Below are 27,880 nucleotides of genomic sequence, written 5' to 3' on the forward strand. Positions count from 1 at the left end.
GATTAAAATAAACATGATCAGTCACACTGTTGTGACTGTAGTGCTAAGGGTGAGGCTGCAAAGGGAAATTAATGAGCATCTATCTAAAGTTAGTCTCGTGCAAAAATACTACCTAAGACAGCAAAGGAGTAAGTGAATCAAGTGACTAATTGTGAATTTCACACCTAACAGGAAAAAGAAATGCAAATTTGAATGGCAGGGATGAGATGGAAGTGGTAGTGGTAAAAGTTGAAGGAGAAAGTGACAGAAGGTGTGTATGCATTGGTGGCTACATTGCATTTCTTACTGCTCATGCTGCTGGAGGAGAATGGGATGTGGCGCAGCCTGCTTTCGCCATAGGTGGGATGCCGGGTGGTGATAGATGGTGGAGAGGAGATGGAGCTTCTCCCCAGGGCTCAGCAGGAGGCTTCATTACCCCTCGTGCTGCACCAGTTCTCTATTTCTCACAGCAAGAGTCTGCAAAAACCCCTATAAAACATATTTGAGACACAGACAGGAGCAGCTCCGTCCACACATGTCCTCCTCTTAGCTTTTTTCAAACGCTCTGATTGTGTATTTCTCTCTTTGTCACGCTCATACACACATTTTCTCTCCCCTCTTTCATCATCATTCCTTTTGTTGCCTTCCTCCCTCTATTTATTTCAGTTATTATGTTATATATGTCTTCTCTCTGCAATTTCTGTCCCACTTATTCAGTCTCCAACTGTCCCAAGTCATCACCGCCACACCACTTTTATGTCACACACTACACGAATAGACATGTAACATATATCGTATAGATTTCTAACACCCTCTATGTCCTACATCCTTGTAAATAATAATGTGTGAGTGTGCAAATGTGTGTGTGTCTCCAATGGGGATTCACAATGGCAAGCTTCAAATGATAGACTCTTGGTGCAGATTGCCTGAGGAGCAGGTGCACAATGGTAGACAATCACATCTACAGCCCATGAATGCGGAAAAGGTGTGAAAAGAAACTTTGAAGGAACATCGTGTATCCAAGTCAGTCGAGGGAAGTGTGGCAAAAGTAAGTTTCTTTAGTCAGTAGTGAAAGTAGATTCCCTTCTTCTTTTTTGGAGTGAAAAAAATGATTGAGCACAGACAGAAAATGAAGGAAGCTGGAGAAGGCGAATACTGTATGGTGATAGTGAAGACTGGAGATTAAAAAACAAAGCAAACACACCTGTGAGCTCGTGCCTGATTGCAGTAATTGGTCATTTTATAATCAAGGACTCCTTCATCAGGACATCTTCACATAGATCATCATATTGTTGATGTGTTTACAAGCATTTGTCAAGTTCTAATTATAGAATCTGAGAGATTTTGAGCAGCCTCTAATGTTGGAGAGGACATGAAGCACGGTTAGGAGCTTTTTATCATACACGGCAGTGTTATTAGCGTGTGTGTTTGTGTGTGTGTGTATGTGTGTGTGTGTGCGTGTGTGTGTGTGTGTGTGTGTGTGTGCTGGTTTATCACTCTTCTCATGAAATTTACTTTCTGTAAAAATAAAAGAAAACAATTGCAGCCAGCTCCTTGTTTTCATAGTTTCTGTCTGTGTGTCTCTCTTTGCCCTCAGCAGAACAGCAGAAAATCTCAAGAAATCAAAAGGTGGTTATGTAGTTGTGATAGTTGATCACTGCTTAGCAAGGAATAAAACACATGGTGCCCTCAGGAGCTGTAGTTGTAGAGAGGGAGGCGTGAATAATGCAGTGTCAATATATTGTGAAGACAATGCTGTGTGTGTTTGATGCACAACGGTGCAATTCCAATGTAGCTTTAAATGTATTAATGATAATATCCTGAGCACATTAACCTGGGGTCTTTTTTCTTTATCCCCAGGTGTCTGTGGTCCACCTGTTAAAAACTGTACGACTGCTCCGTTTGCTGCGGCTGCTCCAGAAGATGGACCGCTACTCGCAGCACAGTACGGTGGTCCTGACGCTGCTGATGTCCATGTTCGCCCTGCTGGCCCACTGGATGGCCTGCATCTGGTACATTATCGGCAAGATGGAGATGGAGGCCAACGCCTTCAACTGGGATATTGGTGAGTAAAAGAAAATGATACCCACAAATCAAAGAACATCTTCCATACATAGACTGTAGCTGCTTTCTGTCACCCATTCTTTTGTGAACTGAGTCTGGGAAGTTGCCTCCTTGTTTTTTTGGAGCCAAAAATGACACAATTTGGACGAGAAGGTGGAGTTATCAACCAGCTACCAAAATTTTCCAGATAAGCTTCATTAACTGAAAACACACCATGAGGGGGTCAAAGACAAAAAAGAAAAACTTGGACAATGTAAATGGTGGTGGAAACTTGCCAATAATAATATAACCACGCCCTTAAGCACACCCTGATTTATCGTCTATATTACTCTAAATGGGACCATCATTTACAAAATGGACATCATGCTACATTGAAGAAGACTGGAAATTAGCAATTGAGACCATTAACTCATTAGGAAGATGTTGAATGAAATAACTCATTTGTTTCTTTTTGCAGCTGGTAAAGTCACCCCCTGTTGGCCATTAGAAAGAATGCAGGTTTAAGGCACTTTGCATTGCTTGGCAGCACTATCCTTCAACTGTTGCAGTTCCAAAATGGCATGGACCATAAATAGATACACATAGTATGACTCACAGACTTTTTTAATGCACATGTAATTTTTTGTGTGTTTTTTTATGCTTGCAAAAGAAATAGAAAAGTGTTTTCATTTTATCTTCATCTTTCTAGCTGAGGGAGCCATTATCTAGCTCTGTCAAACTCTGTGCTAAATCAATATAGAGGAAACTGCGCTTTTATGAGCACAAACTATAGGATAAATGGTCGGTTGCTTGTGGCTCAGAGTAAAGGCTATAAAGATAAAATGTTGGAAATTTTTTATTGATCATCTGGCAATAATAAAATAAGTAATTTTTCACTTTTTTGATCACATAAATCCACATGTATTTCATGCAGGAGGCATCCTTTTTTCTACTCTTTTTTTTTTCTGTGTTGAGATTTTATTCCTGCCTTACCTCACCTATCACGTTATGTGTGTGGCTTGGTTTACATGCCAATACTGCATTGCAGTTTCATAGCTCATTGTTTCCAAATCAACAATGGTTCTGAAAAGCTATCAGTGCGTGAAACCTGCAGGGAGTATATATTTACTCGTAGACCTGTTTTTCATCGTGGCCCTCATCCCTGTAGGTTTTCAAGCTATTAAGACGGATGTTTATGTACAAACAGGATTAAAACCCATCTAGTATAATGAAGCGCTTTACACAAGTATAGATGTGCTGCAGTAATGCGATCCTCAATAGAGAAATTGAAAATACATCACATAGATGTAGGTTTAAAGCACATAATATTGGATTGAGAGGTCCTTGTTATTAACTATGTTATGTATTCATCACGTCGAGAAAGTGTTTGCAGTCCGGAGACAGTAGTATGCACTGTTTGTCTGTTTTCCTTAATATTTCAGTCAACAGCTAAATTAAGTTCATGATTTCCTCATTGATTTTATTGATTCCTAAGTCTGTTGTAAAATACGTATCCAATTGAAAAAAGTGAAGGCAAAAATTACATCAGTTTAGTGTGTGTGCCTGTATGCAGGTGTGTTGTACAACTGACTGAGCGAATGGCATGATCCCTCTCGTAATTCCCTCTCAGCCTCCAGGTCCCTCATATAATGAGGCCCCCTGGGCTGATCTCTGGTCAGTATCGATGAGCTGCACTGCTTGCAATTACCTCGCTCTGGTGTCTTCATAACTGGTTCCGGGTCAGCATTGACTGGGTCATGAGAACGATGCAGATTTCTCTTCACCAATTACTGCATTTCAGTGTCATAAAATAACAGGTCAGTGCATGAGGCAGGATTAATGTGTTGTGTCCTAATTATGCGTTTTTGATGCTGAACTGAGCGTTGAAGTCAGGCAGCTATGAGGGGCTTCCATCCAATTACCATTCATCAGTGTCTGCAGGAGACTCTCCTGGGATCAGCTGCATGTCTGCACATTGCACTGACCAGAGATCAGTTCTGGTTCCCAAGCATCTGATCTGCTTCTACAGCTAAATCCATTGTTCTAGATGGAGCTTAGAGGGAAGCACTGCTTACCACAGTTTTCATAACTAGGAAACAATTCTGTCAGCTTTGTCTGCATCTGTACGCTTCACTGCACCGAGCTTTGAGATAACCTCTGCAGCTCATTGTAAATAAACTAATCACATGGTGCATTCGTATTGGTAGCATTAGAAACTGTGAGGAAATATGGAAGGTTTGTAATAATGCTCCTTCCTGATTATTTTGTTAATTACTGCTCAGAACAGATAAGTGTTCTTAAAAACTATCGTCCCAAGGTTGCCTCTTTATGAATGGGTCAATGTTACGAGCCTGGAAAGCACAATGAGAGTGCATTATTTACCCACTCTAACCCTCTTTTTTTCCTTCCATTCATCAATATCCCCATTTACATCATCTTAACAACAGGATGGCTCCATGAGCTGGGGAAGCGTCTGGAGTCGCCGTACTATGCCATAGGTGGTGTGAATGGGACCAGCAGCGGTCCCGCTATCCGCAGCGTCTACATCGCCTCACTCTACTTCACCCTCAGCAGCCTGACCAGCGTGGGCTTCGGTAACGTGTCGGCCAACACTGACATCGAGAAGATCTTCTCTATTTGTGTCATGCTTATCGGAGGTACACAGAATACACAAACCCATCAGGGATCATGTGTTTGTTGTATGTTATCTGAAAATCTTATTTTGTGGGATCACATGACTGTAGTGTTTACATTCAGGCAACAGCATGTGGTGGCGTTGGCTAACTTAACATCTGATGTGGTGCACATTTAAACAGAGGATCCAGGATGCTGTTCCAACAATTTATTCAAATACATTGGTCAACAGTAGGATGGATGATTAAGCATGGATGGATGGATGGATGGATGGATGGATGGATGACTGGCTTACTCATTTAACTTACTTCAGTAATGCATCCTTATTGTGGGTTTTCATTTGCTCAAAAAGATAGTAATAATGTCAGGAATTTACTTTCAAACAATACATGCCATATCAACCAATTAAATTAAGTAAGTCCTGAATAACTCAAGATTAACTCACATCCCTTTTCTTTGTGCTGTCTGGTGGTTTGAAGTCACAGGCCTGGAGGGCTGAGTGATACAGGCTTGGGGGGAGTGGCCAACTCATGAGTGACAGGGTGATGCTACAGCCTGTTTGGGGACTTGTGATTTAACAGTTTGATTTATAATTATATTAACATTTAATGCAAAGCCACGTTGTCTTGGTTTAAATTGATGGTTGCTAAACTCGCTGGCTAATTTGATTTCGTTAAGCAGGGAGGTCAGCCAAACTTTGAATGTTGTGTTTATGTACTGCCACAATGGTCTAATCCAGTTTAAACTGGATCGTTACACTAGGTTTGGTTTTTGGGGGGATGAAGAGAGGTCACCGTGGTGGGGTTTTCCCTGTGGACTGTCCCCACTCTGGTTCAGCTAAATGTTAAATGTCCCTGGCTGCCCGAGGGCAGTGGCAGTCACAGATGCAACCACACATACACATGCTTGCATAGACACACTCATGCAATCCCTTGTGTGTTAACTCGAAATGAAAAGAACACAAAGCACCTGTTCATATTTGTAGCAGAGCATAGGTCAAATGTAATGAGTTTGTGGAAGGAATTGAATAATTGTATGCCTAAGGAGCAATCATTTAATCTACATCATCAGAAAAAAGCGTGGTCAGTGACCTACCACTGACACGAGACATGTAGTCTGTGTGTCCAGACATACCTGCGGCAAAGCTGGAATGAGAATAGGAAAATACTTTATCTTTGGGAGCATAAAAGGCAGGTATCTTTCAAATCAGCTCCTCTCTGTCCTGACAGTGATGTTTCTGTCTGGGAGGAGCAGAGTTGCAAGACATGAATGTAAATATGAAATGTAGCTGCAGGACTCCTCTGTTTGTTTATTTAATCACTGAAATAGACAGCTTCCTATAGGAACCTTGTTTATCATATTTATTATGGCAGAAATATTTATTCAAATTATCCACATAGGGTTTAAGAAAGTAATTGAGTACAAGCTTGCCTTATTCTTGTTAATAACCTACTGGCAATATGGCTACAGGAGTAAGTGTGGATTTGGAGAGGTCACTTTGAGTGTGAAGAAACAGAAATAAGACATGAATGCTGTTTGTTGCCTCTCCCAATGTACCACTGACCTGGTTTGAGCAGATGTCCAAGTGCATATCCCAGTCATCCCATTTATGCTGCGCTGCTCTTGTTACGGGTATTGAAACAACCCCTGCTGTTCCTCTTCCCACACTTTGGCACTGTCAAATTTACAGTGAGCTTACACAAAAATCTTTCCCTGATGGCACCAAGCTTCGGCCATTAAAATAGCATCCAAAACATTTGCCTATTTTGGGTTTGTGTCTTGACAATCCATTGTCAGTTTATTTCACTCTTTTTCATTCATGCTTATGCTCGATTGTCTCCAGTGGTGGGAGAAGTATAAAGATCTTTTAGTTAACTGCACCCCCCAAGTCTGTTACAAAACCCTGCTACAAGTAAAAGAGCAAATGTATCAGAATCTAAAGTAGTACTCATAATGCAAAATTGCCCATTTTAGAAAAATATATGTCACGTTATCGAATTGTAATCTCTGCCAAGGAGCTTTGGTTTTTTTGTTTGTCAGTTTGTCAGCAGGATTACAGAATAACACCTGGTCCAATTTTCATGAAACTTGGTGGAAGGGTGTAGCATGGGCCAAGGAAGAACGCATTCAATTTTGGATTAGAGAGGCATCACAGGGCAGATGCACACATACGTTTTTACTTTTCTTAACATTGCAAGATAGGTGGAGGTTTGTACTCTCCAAGTGGCCTTCTAGTTATTACATTACATACATACATACATACATACATACATTGTGCATCGTTTTACTGTTGCAGCTGGTAAAGATGGAGCTATAAACTGTTGGGTAGCTAGTGAGGTTTCTTCCGGGATCAATAAATAATGCATTATTTATTTGATGATAATATTTTTGTATTATCATAATCATAATATCATAATATTATAATAATATTTTGTCTGGATTCTGCAATGTGACCGGTAACTAAAATGATCAAATAGTGAAGTAAAAAGAACAATATTTTCCCTCTGAGATGTAATGGAATATAGGGATAAAGCTGCAGAAAAAATGAAAATACTTTAAAACAGTACTTAACAGTGCTACTTAGTTACTTTCCACCACTGATTATCTCTGACTCTCGCTTATGTCCTCTTATGTCCTCTCCGTCAATACCTGCAGCACTGATGCATGCATTGGTCTTTGGTAATGTGACTGCCATTATCCAGAGGATGTACTCACGCTGGTCCCAGTACCACACCAGAACCAAAGACCTCAAGGACTTCATACGTGTCCATCACCTGCCGCAGAGCCTCAAGCAGCGAATGTTGGAGTATTTTCAGACGACATGGTCGGTCAACAACGGAATCGACTGTAACGAGGTACTGCCAGCACATATACACTGAAGCTGATATAAATCCTTCTCATCCTTTTCAGGTGTTTTTGACAGTCTGCAGGGATCAATAGCTCATTTAAAAAGATATAGACATAGTTTTCAATCCTCATCATCCACATTTGAACTCATCATAAGAGGTGATCGATACAACATGATCTTCATCAATGTAAGAGCATTTTTTTCCCCTCAACACTGACACGGAGTGGACAGACGGCAAGAATGAAAAAGTGACTTACACGGTCATTTGCGGACGACAAGTTATTTTTTAACCTGTTGTTTAAACCATTGAATTTTTTTCTCTAGGCTGCTTGGAGTTGAAGTGACAACTGTTACATTGAAAGTATAATGACTTTATAGAAGTTTGAGGTGTGGGGGTGACATGATTGCAGGACCAATTCAAAATACATGAAAGTGGGACAGCAGGACACCACACTTAAAACAACATCAACGACACTGAGGCATGAGGACAGCAAAAGAAAAAAAAAGGGAGAAAAACAGGGTGAACAACACCTTTTGTTGAGAAGCTCAGGGAAATGGAGTCAACCAGTTAGTAGTCTAATAGGAGCTTGTCCCTCCAGGCTGTGAATGCCTGCGAGACAGCTGTCAGAGCCCCAACCAGCGCTTAGATGGAGTGATGATGATGAATCCCAGACAGATGAATTATAGATGGGCCTGTTGATTAAAGTCAGCCTGGCTCTGATGACTCATTGATCGACTATGTGACGGGGTGCTCCAGATCTTAGTCCCGACAAGGAGACAGACAAATAGATGATATGCAATGTTGTGACTTAAAAAAAAAAACTGTGATAGGGGATTTCCAGATCATATTTGCATGTTTATGTTGTTTGTAGAAACCACATATAAATTGTGCTTATTTACACAGTAGCATATGAGAAATACTTAGTGTTTTTAAAGTGGACCTATTAAAAAATAAAAATAAAAAATCTGCTGTTATTGGTCAGCATTTCCAGATGTTTTTTTTGCTGTCCTTCACCACCACTGATATGAACACACACACACACACACACACACACACACACACACACACATATATATTATTTTAGCTATGTTTATTTGCTGAATGTAAATTAATATAATTCATATATATATAATTATATATACAGTATGTATCCTGAAAGAGATGAAGCAAAAAATTGATATTGGGAAATAATGTAAGGCTGCTAAATGTAATCACTGAGGTGCAGCATGGCTATGCTTTCACAGCTGTCGTTCTCTCCTCACTCTTTCACTTTCCCTCTCTCTCTTTCTTTCTCCCATCATCTTCACAGCTGCTAAAGGACTTCCCAGACGAGCTGCGATCCGACATCACCATGCACCTTAACAAGGAGATCCTGGAGCTGTCGCTATTTGCCTCTGCCAGTCGCGGCTGCCTGCGCTCCCTGTCGCTGCACATCAAGACCTCCTTCTGCGCCCCGGGAGAGTACCTCCTCCGCCAGGGCGATGCACTCCAGGCCATCTTCTTTGTCTGCTCCGGGTCCATGGAAGTGCTGAAAGATGGCATGGTGCTCGCCATCCTGGGTACGATAAAGGATGTGGGGCATGGAGGGGAGAATGTGGGGTGGTGTGTGAAAGAAGGAGCAAGAATCCCTCTGTGCCATCATTATAGTTTTACAAAGAAACTCCTAGCAGCAAGCTCTATAATAAAGCTCTGTGCGGCTCATTGTGTTAAAGCTGGGTCTGCAAATGAGCCCATTGTTTAGAAAAAGGAGCATCACAGAGTCCTAAAGGCTACAGCTCAGTCTCAGAGCCTATTGTTATTAAACTCACACAAAGCCAACATAAGTTGGATGCCATTTTTTCAACAATATGTTCCAGCAGTTACAACCAAAGACTGATGTGCACGCATTAAGGGGGAGCCAAATTCTTAATTGATGTTGGATGACATAGTAATAATAGTGGACAGACATTCAGCCCCTGCACACTGTATTATATCATATCATATCATATCATATCATATCATATCATATCATAATATAGGATGCCACAGGAATGAGTTCCTAAACCAGGAAGTAAGTTAGCATTTTAGAACACTGGGGTCTATCCTCTTAAATTCAATGAGGATTTGGTGGTAAGATGCCTGAAATAAGGTCTGTGGTTAACACAAGCTGAAGAGATGTTTGCGTTTTGTTGTACGATATAAAATACATTAGTAAATCTCCCCACTTGTGAATTTTGGCTAAAGTGGCTAAATGCGACCACAGTGGTTGTCGGGGGCATTAAACGTCATCACAGCTGGAATTTTCTCTCACTAGTTTGCCCTTCAGCCTCTGGTTGTGTTTTTCAGTGCTCTATTCTTAATAGACCCTATGGTGGCGGGAATCGAACCCTCTAGCTGTGAGGCGAGAGCGCTACCAACTGCGCCACCGTGCCCCTTAAATCATTAGATAGATCATTTTCCAATTCCATAAAGTTTAAACCACTCCAGTCTAGTGATGTCCAGCTGACTAAGGTAAAGTCTAAACTGCTGCAGTGAAATTCAGTCCTGTCCAGTTTTATCTGAGTTGTCCAGTCAAGTCCAGCCAATGTCATCCTCCCTATTCCCTGGTCAGGTTATTTCACTTACAACTAGTCTAAACTAGTTGAATGCTGTCCGCTTCAGTCCATGGTGGGTATAGTTGTAATCAGTTGTTATCAGATACCAGAGGCCAAATTTGTGTGCATTTTCATTTGCAGTGTAAAATGAATGTTTGATTTGCTAAGGTAGCAGGTAATTACAATATCCACTGCCAGCATTGACTTGTGTGCATTCTGCAACAGAAAAGGAACAATAGGGAACTTAAAAGGCATTTTTCACTGCTGAGATAACCCTGAAATCAGCAATTACAGATTGCTGTGATGCTAAAATAGAAGTTGGCCTCTCATTAATGAAGGTTCAAAAACATTTGCTAAAGCTGCAATTCAGCTCAAACTAAGAAAAGATGTCTGGGTGTCTTTACTTATACAATTATAATCATTGCTATAGAAACTCTCTTAATGCAATAGAAATGATTATGTAAATGTTCTAAGAAAGGAATAATAGAAGAAATCATATAACAAGATGCATTAAAGAAAGGACTGCTTGTTAAAAAAAAAAAGTAGTTAAAAATGATATACTGTAGTTTATAGATGGATGATAATTATATTGACAGGTATCTTCATAGCCACTCACAGACAGTCTTGTCATCATAACAACATTCCCACCATACATCTGCACAAACTTGCACCTGTGCTGGAATGAAAAGCAGCATAGATGTCGTACATGTCTCTTGGTGCAGAGTGCATCTGAAACAACACTCAGCTTAGCTGCATTTCCAACCACTCACATCTGCTGTGTAACACTATGTCTGGTACTGAGTGGATTTGGCTATCTGACCTTTATGACACAGAGTTATAGACCAATCTGGAATAAGCGTGTGTGTGTGTGTGTGTGTGTGTGTGTGTGAGAGAGAGAGAGAGAGAGTGTGACACAGTCAATGCAAGAAAGGAAGAAAGATCCAAATCTGAACCTCCATTCATCACTTTGTCTCTGGTGGTGCAGCGCTTACAATCTTTATCTTGATCTTGTTATCGTGTGTGCGTGTGTGTGTTTGTGTGTGCGTGTGTGTGTGTGTGTGTGTGTGTGTGTGTGCGCGCGCGCGTGCGTGTGTGTGTGTGCGCGCGCGTGCACTTGTTGTTTGTCTCAGCACGGGCAAACAAAAAGTTTGCATATGTTTCGGCGTGTGCGTGTATGGAGAAGGTGGTATTGTTTACTGGTGTACAGAGTGGTGTGTGTTTGTGTTGGTGTGTGGGTGGGTTAGTGTGTGTGTGTGTGTGTGTGTGTGTGTGTAGGCTTGACAAGCAGAGAGCATTGTCTCTGTGTTTGCCTGCTGACTGTGCAGAAGGTCAGGCTGACATTGAGTGTCTGACTGAAGGAGAAAAAAAAGCTCTGTTTCTCTTTCTGTGTGTGCGCGTCTCTCTATCTCCCTCTTCTTGTCACACCACAAGTCTGTAGCCACAGCTCAGTACCTCCTAATAGAGAGTGGGTGAAAGGGAGAAAGTGAGAGGATGAGGAGAAAGTGGGGTTGATGGAGAGAGAAATGAGAGAGTGTGTGTGTAGTGGAATATGTGAAAGAAATGAAACAACTGGACTGAGGGACGGCACAGAGGAGGCAGGGAGAGAGTGTGAAAGAGAGACAGGGAAAGCAGAGGTAGGAAAAAGAAAGAGATGAAAGAAAAGGGATGAGAGAGAGAAGAAGAAGTGTAGGGGGGAAATTGAGAAGGGTGAGTGAGATTTAATAGGAGGAAACAGCTGAGCGAAAGGTTAGAAGGCAGGAGCTGGTGAAAGGAATGAAAGAAGAGCAACAGGGTGGAAGAACAAAAAAATTAAGAAGGAAAAAGGAAGAAAGGAAATCAGGGAGGGATAAAGGAAGGAAAAAATGGAAGGGAAACAAAACGGGGAAAGATTAAAAGAAGGAAATAAAAAAGGAGAAATTTAATGTAGAGGAGGCAAGGAAATAAATGAAACAGGAAGGAAGAAATTAATGAATTAAGGAATGAACATAGCAAGTACAGAAAGAAGGTAAAGTGGGAGGAATGAAAGAAAGGAAGTGCCGCAGAAAAGATGAGAAGGAAGAAGACAGGGAGAAAAGAAGAGAGGGGAACGAGAATGGTAGGAAAATAGTGAGTAAAGAAGGGAGGAGTGCAAGGAAGAAAAGGTAAATATACAAAGTGGAGAAAAAGGGAATCAAGGAAAGGGAGAGAATGAAGAGAAAACAGGGGAACTAGAAGAAAAGGGAGGAAAGTAAGGCAGTAAGGAAGAAGGAAAATATGGAGAAGAAGGATGAAAATCAGGGAGGGTCGAAAGAGTAGGAAAGAAAGTAAGAAAAGACAGGAACAAAGCAGCAAAGGATCAATAAGATGTAATGAAATATGAAAGAATGAAGGGAAGGGAAGAAAGAAGGGAATGAATACAGAACGGGAGGCGGAGGACGAAAAAGAAGATAAAGGGTTTTGATAAAGCAGGAGGAGTGAGGAATCTAGAAACGGAGAGAGGGAGGGAGAGAAGTAATGGCTGAGGTAAGAAGGAGTGGACTGAGAGATGGAAGGAGCAGTGGAGAGCGAGAGTGAGGGAGGGAGGGAGCGAGAGAATAAGAACAGTCACGACTGCCGCTCCATCAGCCTTGGTGTAATTGAGCAGTGTTCACAATTCACAATGACCATAATGAATATTTTATCACTGCTTAAGGGGCATTAACTCTAACAGGCTACTTCATACAGCTCCGTCCTGTATGTATAAAGAGAACAGGAAACAGCTGTCAGCCCACTTCTTTCAAACAGTGAAATGTTCTCAAACAGTGAGGGAGATTATGTTTTTTTAATAATAATCATAGACTGTAAATAGTAATTTTCTGTTCATTCTACTTGGTCCTGTTTGTACCTTTTGTTACTTGAGTTTCATCTCTTTTGCTTAATTAAGTTGTCGGTGCGTTCAGATGACTAGTTGTGCTTTTCATTATAACGTCATATGACAAGTAAGGGCCGACAGTTGACAAGGAACACACTTTATTGTTAATGTAACAACTAAAAATAAAAGCTTGCTGTCAGCTCTGTTTATTTCCAGCTGCCTTGCTCTTCTTTATTGTTGTGCACGGTGAAAACAACTGCAAGAAGTAGATGAAGTAGACACTACCGTTGCCAAGTGGCAGAAGCCTAGATTACACTTGTCTTAAATGACGGGAAGAATGACTCAGTTATGACTACCTGATCCTAAATAGACTCAAGTGAAGAAGGTAGCAGCAATTAAGACTTTTTCATATTAAATCGTAGTCATAGTTGTGGCTCACTGGTAGAGCACATAAAGGCGCGTGTTTAGGCACTTTTCCCTTTAGTGAGCCGCTATGGTGTGGCTTAGAAGAGCGGATCCGCCCAACTCTACCATTTAGCGGCTCAAGTAGCGGCTCAGAAAGTACCCGCCTCGGGTAGGTTCTTTTCTGAGCCGCTACTAATTAGTCAACGCTGATTGGATAAGGTTGAGGCGGGATATAACGTGAGTATAACTCAACACAACCACAACATAACAGCATCAATTTTAAAAGAAAAAAAGCAGAGCAGACTGAAATGAGAGAACCGAGAACAAGAAACTAACTCCATGTTGATGTCTCGACTGTTTCGACTTGCCGCGTCGGTCTGTTGATGTCACAGTCAAAATTGTTGCTGAATAATCACGTGTCGCAGAACTATTTAAGTCACATTCAAACTCCATAGGTTAGCCGCTACAAAAGTACCTGAATGGGAACAGAGGCCGAGGGGAACTAACTAGTGGGCGTGGCCAAAACACTCAGCTGCTTTCCAAAAAGTACTTGGTGGAAACACGCCTTAAGGCTGAGTCCAGCCCAAGTACCTTTGCTGCATGTCTTCCCCTTCCATTTTCTCTGTCGCTGTCAATAAAGCATGAAAATGCCAAAAAACAAAAAGTCATAGTCATGGGCAGGCCCCTGGGCACAGACATGTAGATGGCCCTGCCCCCTTTCCTTCACAGGAGCAAGTACCTCTTTGCTGTCTTTGTGATTAAGTTGGTCATTTTGTGTCTCATGGTATGCCTTTTCTGGTAATTTTGTGTTTTGCATCTCTTTGGTCTTTTCTGTCTCTTGGTAGTAACGTAATGACATTTTTCCTATAAATGCCAGGGGGACTGTGAGAAAAATATCCTTTTGACTGAGAATTTGACCACTGAAAGAAACCTCTCCCATTTCAACCACAATCTTTTTAACATTTACGACTGCAGCCATGGTGCATTTCAACATTTATTTGAGTAATTACAAATAACAAAGGACTTTTTAAATGTTTTTCTATAATAATGCTTTGATTTTATACAACCTACAACTTCTCCTTTTTGTCTTTTTCTATTTCTTTCTTTTTTTTCCTCCTTCGTGACCACACAGTCAGGTCAAAGGTCAGGCCAGGTACAGAACAGCACTTCTGGAGATGAGAAGAATTCAATCGTATAAACATGTCCATGTCACAGATGGGTGCTGACATGAGGGCAGGTCAACAGGTTTTTGTACCCTATTGCATTAGCATCATGCTGATTCAAAACTTCCCAAACACTCCAACCTGTACACTCCCTGAGAAGCTCTTTAATAAATGGAAGATCTGAAACATGCTGCCGTGTTTCCATTAGAGACACTACAGAGTCTGAATCCTCAACCCTTTTTACAGGAAAATAAACATGCTGTGACCCTTATCTGATCTACTATGTCTGTGTCTCTCTCTGAGCAGGTAAAGGCGACCTGATCGGGGCGAACCTGTCCTTAGATGACCGAGTGATAAAAACCAACGCAGACGTGAAAGCCCTGACCTACTGTGATCTGCAGTGTATTAACCTGAGGGGGCTGTACGAGGTGCTAGACCTCTACCCTGAATACTCGGACCACTTCGTCCAGGACATCCAGCAGGATCTCACATACAACCTGAGGGAGGGACATGAGACACATGTAAGTCCATCCAAGTTGTATAAGTTAGTGTTGATCCTTTTGCAGATTTAAATAAAAAAATACACAGACTATTTTAAAGGAGCAGATTGGTTAAACTGATTTTCACCTTGATTTTGGTTCCCTATGCACCCAGATGTTATTATGTTTCATGCTGCAAAAGGACAATAATTACTGCAGTCCTGTCCACATATTCTCATGATGGGTTCACATGATTTCTTTAAAAAAAAAAAAGTAATAGGATTTGCATCATATACTACAAAATATCAGTTCCTGTTTTAAACATTTGACGATCACCGTTTTCAACATTTTCACACTGTGACATCGAACTACTGAATTAGGTTTCCTTTAAGGAAGCTATTTAGCTAAGTTTAGGCAACACAACAACTGGGTTAAAATCAGTAAAAGAGAACAAGGAAAGGGTTTAAATAACTTCTGAACATAACTATAGATGCAGTTATGTCAGTGATGAGAACTGGAGTAAATACGTTTCCAGTAGGAGAGGAACACTGGCTGGTTATTTTTTACCCACCCACCTATGCTACTTAAACTTTTGTGCGATAGCTACAAAATTCAGTGGATTTATCGTACGAATAATAACGAATCAATCATGACAATGGCCTGATGTAGTATACATTCATTAGGTTTTTTTGTGATATTGACAAAAAAAAACTTCCACCAATAGAAACATTAAGAGAAAATATAAAAGAAACCTAAATTAGGTGATGGTTATACACATGAGTTTTTTTTAAATAAATAAACAAATTAAATGTAATTTTACATCAGTTTTTCACTCAAAATGTTTTATTCTTTACTTTTTTATGGGAGTTTTACTCTTCTTATAATCTACATAAACCCTGATACTTCCTATGTTTTTTATTGGAAAAAAGAAAAGCTGATATTAATGAGCCCTAAGCACAGCAGTGCATGACAAGCACTTTATACACACTTGCCAATTTCTCTGTATAATGAATGAAGGTACTGTAATAATGTGTGAGAATGACTGATGGGTTGAGTGAGAGGAAACGGGCATTGAGAGCGGCTGGAGAAAGCAAGAGGGAAAAGCTTTAAATAAGAAGTGTGTGTGCATGTGTGTGTGTCTTTGTATTCTTATACATCCAACATAGTGAGGACCAGAACAAGTTTTTAACCAACAGAGGGGGGGACTTTTTGTGAAGCGAGGACATTTTGGCCAGTTCTCACTCTTTCAAAGCCCTGTGTGTTCGCGTGTGTCTGTCTGTCTGTCTGTCTGTCAGAGAGAGAGAGAGAGAGAGAGAGAGAGGGAGAGAGAGAGAGAGAGAGAGAGAGAGAGAGAGGGCAAAAATAGCAGGAGCACTTGGAGAAGCTCTGCTGCTGTAATTACAGTCAGGTGTTTCTGTCTCTCCAACCCAAACACCACTGGCCCACTTACACACACACACACACACACACACACACACACACACACACACTCAGACTCACTATACCTGCCGCAGGGCTTTTAGGTGAAGCAAATGTGCAGAGGTGCAGCCAGAATCTCAGGACTGAGTGGAGTCAAAATGAAGATAGGAGGAAGGAAACAGCTCAGGATGGAGGATGTGTTTGTGGCTGAGAGGCTGAAATTGCTTGGATATTACTGTACAATATATATGAGCACAACACAGCAGCATCAGTGTGTTAAGGTGAATTATTTTCCATCATTGGATCACTGCAACCCATATAGTCTTTTTGTGCCAGCTTTGCAAAATGATTTACTGCAGAGCATTGTGAAACCGCTCCTCCGTAATTTAAAACTGGGAGAAGAAAGGCCACATCTTGATTGCTCTTTCCTGCAGTTCATTTACTGTATATTTCCTCTCTGGCTCTCTTCCAGGTTAAGGCCAGACTCCCCACGACAGCTCTAGATTCTCAGGTAACAGACCACGAGCACTCTAACAGACTCAAACACTGATTAATGATTTGCTATCTGAAACTAAAATGCCCGACTTTGAGACAGGTACCATTTAACTCAAAAGACTCACCCTACTAGCCTGCCTACGTTTTAATCACCCCACGAGCGAAAGTAATGAAACTCAAATTAACGTTCATTTTTCTAGCCCTATGAAAAGTCTGCAGGGCGACCCAGCAGTCGACCTCCATCGCTGATAATGGACTCGATCACTCTTTTAGAATTAATGATTCTAAAAGAAAGATTTTTTTATTTTTTTGTAGCGAGAAGTAAGATCAATTCTGCACGAACAGGGTTAGCGGCCATTAAATCATTCTTCTTCAGAATAGAAGATGGTGATGACATGCTCCACATGCTGTCAGGCTGCTCTTTGAATGTTGAGGTACAATAAAATAAATTCAGCCGTAGGAACCATTAACCTCACACTGTTGTGGTGCTTTCTCCAAGAGCGTTGGGTCATATGTCGCTGATCAATAGGTTACCATAGGCTTTATTTCTGTTATTACCTAATTGTATCCTCATTTTACGGTTGGTCAGCATCCTTGAAATTTTTGCACAACTGCAGAGCCAGGCCTGATGTCAGCGTTCACAAGTGTTACCTTTATTACTCTAAAGGTAACAATTTGCTTCTAAAATGTTGATCTGGGATTTTTGGTCAACCTTGTCACTCATAAATCCAGCTGAGTGATCTGCTCCTTGCACTTAAGAGTCATAAGTGCAAATTTTTGTATTGACAACATGTTCAGGGTCACAGTGTTAAGTGTACAAATACAGCTTAGCATATTCAGAATCTTCAGAGGAAGCAGAAATAATGAGGTTGGCAACATTGCTGTGAAACAGAATCCGAAGGATTTTTTAAAAAGAGTTTTTGACATCATTAAGGTTGCTTTGATGCCTCAGATGTCTCAAATCGGCATGAATAGATTTTGATTTCATGTCTGATTTTTCTTTAGTAACCTCCAAAAGTTCTCTTAGTAACCACACTCAAAGGTTTTACTTCAAAATGTCCTTAAAACATCGTAATTGATATTCATCCCTACTCTTAAAGATTCTTTTCATGTTTTTTTTTGTTTGTTTTTTTCATTTTATTTCCAGTCTGGGCTGAGACGGAACGGACGAGTGATTCAGGGCTACCCGCCCATCATAGAGGCACAGGAGGAACATGAGGGAGATGAGGAGGAGGAAGACGAGACAATGTCTGTGTCTCTGTCATTGGAGCGGAACCGAGCGGTAAACCTCGGGGACACTGGGGGTGGGAAGTCTCCACTGAGCCGATCCAGCCAGAAGACCGCAGGACAGAGCTCCAGGAGGTCTCAGAGGAAGATCCAGGAAATTACTCTTACCACTTTAGACCCGTCCAACCTCAGCCCCAGGTGAGTTTGATCACCATCGATTTGTCTGTCTGCCTGTGCAGGCCTGTGTCTCTTGGACTCTGTGTAACCGCTATTTTTGCCATTTTTTAGCACAGTACATGTGATTGAAACTAAGGCTGGGCAACTTGACAAAATAACGAGTCAAAGTCAAACAAGAGAGACAGTATTTGTGTGACCTTTCATTGTTTACTTACTTCCTCACCTAAAACTTACACACACATAGTTAGTTCTATTGTTTTTTTTCATATTGACTGAACTAGGCTAACTGTTTCCCTCTGTTGCCAGTTTTTATACTTAGCTAAGCTAACAGTTGCTGGGTCTTGCTAAATATTTACCGTATAAATCAAGCAGCAACTTATCTTGCACAGCAGATGGATTCTCACGATATCTCAAGATTACACGGTATTCGCTTTATCAAAGTATTGATTTGAAATTAACAATTAGTACATCATCAGTAACAATCTTTACTTTTCACACACACACATTTCTGTCACCCTGCAGGATAGTGGATGGTACAGAAGACAGTGACGGGACGGAGGGTTCCCTGGCTTTCCCTTTTTCTACCAGCCGAGGGTGTCCTGTCAATGAACCAACCAGTGCCTCAGCATCTGCCACAGGTCCTCCCATCATACAATACTCAGCAGTTTACCTCTCAAACATCTACAATCCCTTCAATTGCCCACATCCCGGGAAGAGAAAAATATTCACATCCAAATGTCTTGCAGTACTTTTGTATAATGAGGGTGATTAATGTGAATTTGCACTTCCTGACAGTGCCTAGAGTATTTATCAGCTGCCTTGATGTAATAACTGCTGGGTGTACATTTGTAGTTCTTACTCAGCACTTGAAGTGATTTGTAACTGCTCATTTGTGTCACAGATATACTGCAGATCAGCACAGCAGAGTTAGCAGCTAAAGCAGAGGAGACCAGGGGACAACTGAGACACCTCGACCAGCAGGTAGGACTCTGTGTGTGTGTGTGTGTGTGTGTGTGTGTGTGTTCAAGACAGAGAGAGAGAGACAGACAGGGAGAGAGAGAGACAGGTGGGCTCAGGTAAGGACTAGCCATATGGCTAGATCAGCATGTCAGGCACAAAACAGGTGAAAGGATTGAGAGTAAAAGTAATGAAGCCAAAAAATTAATGAATGTGACATTGTGGAAACGGCTGCTCGAGAGTATGTGGTGTTATAATGAGACCTTCCAGAATTATGTTTTTTTTTTTTTTTTTCAAAATCCTCAGTTTATATGCTTTCATTAACCTTAAATAGCCACTACTATTTGTTGAAGCTCAAAAATCATAACCTTCAGTTTTTATATTACTGTATTATTTGTACAAAAATCTGTATTTTGTTTTTCACATTTTCTATAACATCACAACACAATAAACTACAACAAAAAACAGTATATAAGTCCAGAACAAGGTATTTACTAACAGTGAAAGAAAAAACAGGATAGATATGACAAAAAAATGAATAAATAAAAATAACAAATAATACTAGTAATACTACTACTGCTAATAATAATAATAATAATATTAATGATTATAATAATAATGAATAACAATAGCTAATTGTAAAAAAGTAAAGTCAAATAAATGAACAAATAAAATATAAAAAAATATATAAAATATAACAGCTTGGGTTTGTTAGATCCATCTGCTGGCCCTCCCACACGCCCCATAGAGAACTATGTGGCTTTTTATGCTACATCACTGGACACAATTTTGTAGAAAAGCTACAAAATGTCAGTGCATTACATTTCATTGGAAATCATACAAACCGTTCATGAGAACAGCCTGGGATTAGTCAAGCTCATTAGGTTAAAAATACTGACATGGAAGTTCCAGCCTCCCGCCCACGACAAGTCAGCATTGATTGTTTAGCAGAAGAAATGTGCCTTAACCTCATGTGTGGCATGTCTTTTTTAACATCATGGCCCTGTAATAACATCAATATATTTCCCCCATTTAGCGTGCTACCGCTCTAGCCTGTTTATATTTCTTTCATATTCTTTTACACCAGACTAACTGTGACTTGTCTGTGTTATTGTATGGTGTCATATTTGGATGGTCTTTGGTGGCTCATTGTCCAGCTTGTAATAATCCGTTCACACACACATAGCCTCTCATGCTGTATCCTATGGTTTTGATTGGCGGGTGGCTAAATTGACATTAGACTTTTGGCAGGTGAGGAGGGGTGTTTGCTTCCTCCCGCTAAGCCTCAGTCTGTATCCTGGGATGAGCAGATAGAGGCAGACAGAATAAAAAAGACTTGAAGAGAGGGAAATGGAGGGGGAAAAGAGGAAAAGGCAGATTCATGAGAAGAAACAAAAAGCAAATCCTAGAGGGATGAGAAAACGACTGACACACAATTGCGCAGCAGTTTCTCCTTCATACATGTCGGCTCTGTGGTCCTGTCTGTGTCTCTGTGGGTTACCGGTGTTTTACAGGAAGTCTCTCAGCATGGTGTTGTAGGTTGTTAATCCTTACTTGGATCCATCCACTCGGATCACCATAGGACATGAAAACGGAGTGGTGGTTGGTGTTACCTGCTTTTTTCACAAACACAAGTGACAAATAAAGCCATTGTCTGATATTTGGTACATGCAGGATAGTTTTATATTATTTGCAAAAACAGGATTTATTGTCCTAAGTACTGTAATTCAATACTGTGGTCAACTCATTCACAGACTCTCATCCAGTGCATTTAAGATCAGCTAATGCTCCACTCCAGTTTGTATTGTTGGAGCTCCACTGTGGGTAGAAATCCACTAGACAACACTTAACAAATTAAAACATGCAAAAATATTGCATGCTCACAGAGGTCCAATTTGTAAGTTGGCAGTGTTATTTTTCTGAATAAACAACTGCAACAGTACCATTTTTTTTTATGAAATCATGTATCAAGGGCCTTTTGAGACCTGTAGCCCATCTTTTGAATAAAAAAAGCACAAAGTGCAATGTTTAACATGAGATATGGCCATCAAAACAACAAGCTGACGAGGTTAAGGTCTTTGCTCATTCTGACCTGAACCACACAGAAGTGGCAGCATTTTAATGAACTACAAAATGTGTGAACACAGTAATAAACTCTGCCTTGCTCTGCGACCTCTCATCTTTACCCTTTAACCTTGTGCTACATCACTGCCACTGAAGGGTTTATTCTGGTGGTGGCGGTGACCTTTGTACTGTGTCATGGAAATCATAATGTGCAGCTACACGGGAGAGCTGGAAGAATGAGAGCTTTGCCTGAACACAGTAATTGCACTTATGATTACAAGAAGAGGCTGGAAACACTCACACACAGCACAGTACAAATACACTTGAGAATGAGACATAGGTACACACACCACAAATGCACAGCAGTGGTGACCTACTTTTGTAAATGAACAATAAGAAACACAATGAAATACTGAAAGCATCAAGCAGGAATAACACTGACTTTTAAGCCACAACATAGACTTTAAAGCAGCATTAGTTGAATTTTGGGGGTCAGTAGAACAAGATGTTTAAGGGGAACCTCTGTTTCTTTTATAACCTGTCTCCCAGGTTTTTGTGTCAAAGTGACTAAATGGGACAAAAACTTTTGAGATTGAACCAGTATTGACTGAGATTGATTTAACCACAGCCCTGCAATGGATGCATTGCAGGAGGCAATTGTACACCATCAATGTACATGCACCAAAATATTTTGCTACCGATGGGTTCAGATTGTTTTTCTAGGTTTCTGACAACATTTCAGACATTACATTATGTTATTACAAATTTGGCAAAGGTCGAGGCGGTTGGAGTTACTATATGAGTTTCTCTCATTAGTCCTGACTTCTCTTGGGATGGCTACTTTGTTGATTGTAATGGATTACTGCATTTATGTGTTGTAGTAATATTTAGAAACATTTATTCAGTCAGATATTCATGGATGAGTAAGTATAATTTAATAATGCTATGACAGATTTTTTCGGAGGGTTAAACACATACCTGTGGCTGCAGTGAGCTGCAGTTTTGTCTGACTATCCCCACAGACGGTTGTCTCTGAGGTGGGAGTAGTGGAATCATGTTGACAGCGTGTCAGATTGGACTGTCCTGTCGCTCTCAGCTTTTCTATTTTTATCAGAGCCGGAGTTTAGACCCAGGCTTTTATCAGCCACTCCAGAGAGGGAGAGAGATGGGAGAGATGGGAGAATTGTGAAAGAAGGACAGAGAATATTTGTCAGGGGCTCAATGTGGTGGATCAAAGTGAAACAACCTTGATGTCAAAGAATACCTTTAATGTCATAGAAAAAACACACACATACAATACACATGTGAAACAATGTGTGTCCATGTGACAAAGAGGGGGCTCCGAGCCTTATGTAGTCTGTCGTGATGACAAGTGTACTTGATCACCTCTTGACGTACTCACACAGCGAGTGGAGTAGTTCTCACCTGGAGTTGTGTGTCCTGCTGAGGGCTGATGTGCATCCAGTAGCACTGATGTGCGTGATTGGCCTGATGAATGGTCATGAGTGCTTTGACTGGTAGAAGCAGATGGCTCGTTGGCAGGGCTTCATGGTCATGCCCTCTGTGGACATGACACGGAACTAATCACGACCACTACCTCCCACCCATCATCAGTGTAACAGCCAATTATAGCAGCACCGTGTTACATGCTTAACGGCAGGCTGGTGACAGAAATATTTTGACCCAAAATGACTGACCTGAAAAGACCAAATTCTTGGTGATGTAGTGTATATCCTAGGGCTTTTTTCCTCAAAGGTTTTGCTTTATTACATAACCAGAAAAGTTAATATGGCAGTGATTCCACTTTCAGAGTTATAGGCATAGAGGCCATAGGTTTGGATACTAGAGGTGGTTCATGCACATATTTTACAACCTCAAAGGAGTTAGACTACCTAGTTCATTGTGTTATAAATAAGGCGATGTGTGTGCTGATACTTATTGTATTTTTTAGAATGTACTAACCCATATTTAGTCAAGTTTTAACCCTGCTATTAATGCTGGTTGATCTGACGACACCTGCGATTACTATGAGCTGTGCAATTTAATAATGCTGCCTTTTTTTTCTTTTTAATTATTAATCATAAAACCTTTCAAAATAAAAATAAAAAAAACTATTCCACTGTGCAATAAAAATCACAATCATGTTTTGCCATTTGAATGCTTTTAACGCTTTCAACCCAACTTTATTTGTATAAAACCTTTTGTATAAACATGCAACAATAATAAAATATTGCAGGACTAAACATTACAACAAGGCAATAAAATGAAAAATAAATAAATGGGGCCAACAGAATATATTTTTTAAAACCCACCAGGGATAAAAAACAAAACAAAAACAAAAACAATAATAATGAAATAATGCAAAATCAATGACTAAAACTTAAAAACTAAGACTAGAACATTACTCCAAATTACTGCAGATGAATTTAATATAAAGCAGCATCAGTTGAAAATTCAATTTGTATTAGCATTCACTTAAATCAGCAATTGCATGGTGTAAATAGAGCAACGGTAAACAGAGTGGATTTATCATTAAGATAAAATTGCAAACTAAATGCAGTGCAAGAATGGTGGATACATTTCTTCTATCCTGCTGCAAAAACTTGATTTCAATAAAAAAGTTAGGATAATAATTTTGAATGCCTTTTATTTTTAACCATCCACCTGATTGCCTGCAATTGGATTTTAATGCCACGCTACACCCATGGAGACATTTCTTTTCCTCTTTAAGACTAAAAACTGTTTGTGTTTGTGTCTGCAGGTATGCAATCTCGGGAGGGAAGTTGCCGACCTTGGACAAGTCATGAGGAGAATGACCCAGCTCATGGAGACCTTACTGTCATCAGCACCACAGCCCACAGTAGTCTGCCCCACACACTACTCCCCAGCACACTACCTGCCCCACCCTACCCCTCCTCAGTCCTACCCCTCACCATCCTCTTCTCAAACTGCCTCCATCTGGATGGACACGCCCATGTCATTGCCCTCGTCTCCTCTCACTATCCCTCAGCAACATGGTGCAATGTGCCACCAGGACCCCCTCACGCATAGACCCCAGGACCTCCAGCTGGGGTACCCTGCTATCACCAGCTCAAGTCCACCTCCAACTTGCAACTCATCTGCTCTTCAACTGCAGCCTGTCATCGGAGAGTCTCACCCGCCTTCCTCACCCCTCAGCTCACCAGAGAGTTCCCACTATAAAGACGTCACTATTAGGTCAAGGGTACACAGTCCTCTGCAAGACGGGGGAGATGAGGGACCTCATCAGAGCTCTGGGTGTTCTCCGCAAACTGGACTTGGGGGCACCTATCACAACCAAACCAAGGGTTTGTAGCAGCCCTCAATCTGAATTTTCATGAACTCTATAGGACTTAATCCAGGATATCTTTTGGAATATGTTCCTGAACTGATCATGTGGTGTCCCCCATATCAATGGAGGACGTTTGCAGGGATGCAACTCCTTTTGTTTTAAAGGCACGTGTTTAAAAATCTTGTTGCATGAAAACAAGTACAGAAGGTTTAGGTGTGTTAGCTTTACATTATAGAAACGTAGTGATGTAGAGGTTTCGGAGCAGTTGTGGAGCTGCATGATGGCAGCTTTCTGGGCACAGCTCACCCCCAACAACCCCCCCACCACCACCTTGAGGTGGGACTGTGCCATAATGGAGGACAAGAGGGATACAGTGGAGGAGAGAGTTCTTTCTGTCCTCTCTTTTTTTGCTCCTGGCTTTTGATGGTTTCAGGTCGGCTGGGCTGGTTGGAGGAAGAGAAAGCACCATGAGTGGTCGAGATGGGCTTCTGAGACAAGGAAGGGAGGGGTGAGGGCTGTTAATGTCCTTCACCCAACCTCCTATTTCTGCCTTTTCTCCTCCTTTTAACCCTTCTTTCCATGAGCACTCAACCCACGCATGGTGCTCTGGATTGCGTGTACCAGTGTGTGGCTGGTTGGGGCTGGTTGGACTGGGAGCACAGAATGGTTTGAGCAGAGAGATGGGACGTATTGTGCTCTTTACCGCTGGCCCTCAGGGAAGGGGGGATGGAGGGTGGAGGAAGTTGGTTATGGAGGTGGGGGGGGTATGTTATGCCTCGGGCAGCACAGCCCCTGCTGTCGTCTGTCACACTGAGCACAGGGACTCTTTTTCCCTCTCTGCTTCTCTTTTTCCAGTGTTTTTCTCCACACACCTACTCTTCTCTCTCTCTCTCTCTCTCTCTCTCTCTCTCTCTCTCTCTCTCTCTCTCTCTCTCTCTCTCTTTCTCCTTTCTCTTTCTCTTTCTCTCTGCATGCCTTTCCGAGCCTTTTGAGTAGTGCCTGTAGACACATATTAACATGCTGCATGTCACCCTGTGGAAATCCAGCTTGCCATTTATCTATCTATTTAAAGCAAACACGGTTCGATCGTTTAATAGCTGAACCTGGCATTTACTGATGCATATTTATTGGATGTTGGCTCAGTTTAAACAACTGGGTAATTTAGGCACAACGTAATCGCCCCTGTTGTGAAGTGGCCTGGAGCAAATTGCCAATACTAAATTGGTACATAATACACGATGGAGGCCATTTCCCTGATTGTCACCCAACTCTGAGATCCATTTTCTCAGCTGTTCAGAGCAAAGGCAATATTCCCACATAAAAGCACAATAAGGAAATAAAGACGCTTTTATATTTCTATGAATGTATCGATACTAAAGATGTATTTTTTTACCTCAAAGAATGCAAGAGAGTGGGGTGGCAGTTAATGATGCTACTGCATATGAAAATGCTGTTCACTGGTACCAGCCAATGCAATCTTAAACCAGGAAAAAGGTCCGAACTCTCGTCCTAACAGATCTACTGTTCTCTTTTGAATTCATGTAGGTTTGACTCTGCTTCTCTGCAAATGGAATGTACTGTAATCAAACATCTTTTATCCCTTAACATTTTGATATTATTAGATACAAAAACCTGTTATGCTAATAAATGACAAATATGACTGTTATGTCCTGGCTTTTTGTTTTTTGGAACTCCACCTTTTCTCTCATTTCCAGAACAAATAAACAGGAGATTCCTTGAAACATACATGTACAATACATTGATTGATCGCTATAAAAGGTCTTAATTTATGGGAACAAATTCAGATATTTGTGTCTGTCTTTTAGAATTTGTAAAACATCACTGTTGAAAATGGCCCTGCATACATTTTAATTATACATACACAAAATATTACTTCAGCTACAAAAAACCTTTCACACATTTACATTTTCAGACGAAATTTACTTTTACTATTATCAACGCAGTATTTTATCTGCGTTTGATTGTATGACGGCGTAAAAAGCGTTACCTTTTTGCAGTGTCTTTTGGATGAAACACATTTGCAAAGCGACAGTTTGTGGTACTTTGGGCTTGACATAGCCTACAGCAGGGATGGGCAACTGGAGGCCCGGGGGCCGCATATGGCCCGCACCCTCACTTGAAGTGGCCCTCAGTACAACTACATGCATTTGAGCATGAAATCTTAAAAGCGCAGTGTAAAAATGCTCAAAATTATTAATGTTGGTATGCTGTTCTTTCTTGCACTGAAAAAAAATAAATCACAGTTATTTTTTATTCTTTCAAACTAAACCTGTTTTTTGTCAGCAGGGTTTAGCGTTGTTAGCTGTTTTAAATTCTGGCAAAACACATTGCTTTATATGTGAGATTATCCCTCAGCTTGGTCTTTTAACCACACAAGCCATAGAAAATGTGCAGTGCCTCTCTGAGCGTTAAGCAACCAGAAGGTTGACAGCCTTCAAATCAGTGGGATCAGCACGATCTCATGACAGCAAGGCTCTAGTCACCATTGCATTTTCTTTAGGGGCTGCTTGGCACAGCAGGGACGGACGGCCAAATCTTATCATCAGCCCCAAGAGCTGGCTGGGTATTGACATTTTTCAGCATGTTCCGTCTTAACTGAAGTCCTAGAATCCTGGCATCTGACAGGGTAAATGAGGCAGGGCTCAATGGTGCTTAAATAGATTTTAACTTTGACAGTCCTCAACAAAAGAAAGACATCTGCTTTAAAAGCACTACAGTTTGTCTGTTTCATAACCCAACAAAGATAGTTGATAGGGCTTTTTAATTGTGGAAAGCGTCAAGTAATTTGGGGATATTGTCATATATATTGTACATTCATACATATTGTACATTCATACATGCTACTTTGGGATAATCTACTGTGTCTAGATGAGTCGAAATTGCAAAGCCAAAATATCAGATATTTTTTCAGCTACAAAAGCTTTTTACACATGTTCAAATGATATCTCTGTATCTCTATTCACAAAACATTTTCACAAATGCACAAAATATTTGTACAGCTAAATCTTTTTAGCTGAAATTATACCTGCACAATATTTTACATGCACACAAAAAGTGATAGAACTACAGGCTGTGAAATTATTTTGTGAACACGATTTTCAAAAGTTCTGAATATTATTGGTCCTTATTTAATCCCATATTAATTTAGCTTAGTTGAGTTTAGGAAGTCATACAGAATAATTTCAAAGTAGAATATGTTTTCTGATTAGTTTCATGGACATGGCTAAAGCAACAATAACGAAGCACTCTTTGATT

General features: G+C 40.8%; 1 protein-coding gene across 1 annotated transcript in view; it reads left to right on the forward strand.

Annotated features, from left to right (window-relative positions):
- Positions 1-24,996, forward strand: part of kcnh8 (potassium voltage-gated channel, subfamily H (eag-related), member 8) — a 57,426-nt gene extending 32,430 nt beyond the window's left edge. Inside the window, exons 7-16 of the mRNA XM_059350711.1 lie at positions 1,840-2,044; positions 4,470-4,679; positions 7,312-7,511; positions 8,815-9,064; positions 14,783-14,997; positions 16,847-16,885; positions 18,017-18,294; positions 18,796-18,911; positions 19,175-19,254; positions 24,056-24,996. Coding sequence (XP_059206694.1) covers positions 1,840-2,044; positions 4,470-4,679; positions 7,312-7,511; positions 8,815-9,064; positions 14,783-14,997; positions 16,847-16,885; positions 18,017-18,294; positions 18,796-18,911; positions 19,175-19,254; positions 24,056-24,628 — 2,166 coding nt within the window. The 3' untranslated portion in view covers positions 24,629-24,996. The remainder of the gene's footprint in view (positions 1-1,839; positions 2,045-4,469; positions 4,680-7,311; positions 7,512-8,814; positions 9,065-14,782; positions 14,998-16,846; positions 16,886-18,016; positions 18,295-18,795; positions 18,912-19,174; positions 19,255-24,055) is intronic.
- The last annotated feature ends 2,884 nt before the right edge of the window (positions 24,997-27,880 follow it).

Source organism: Centropristis striata, chromosome 14 (assembly GCF_030273125.1).
Source record: "Centropristis striata isolate RG_2023a ecotype Rhode Island chromosome 14, C.striata_1.0, whole genome shotgun sequence".
Classification (NCBI taxonomy): Eukaryota; Metazoa; Chordata; class Actinopteri; order Perciformes; family Serranidae; genus Centropristis; species Centropristis striata.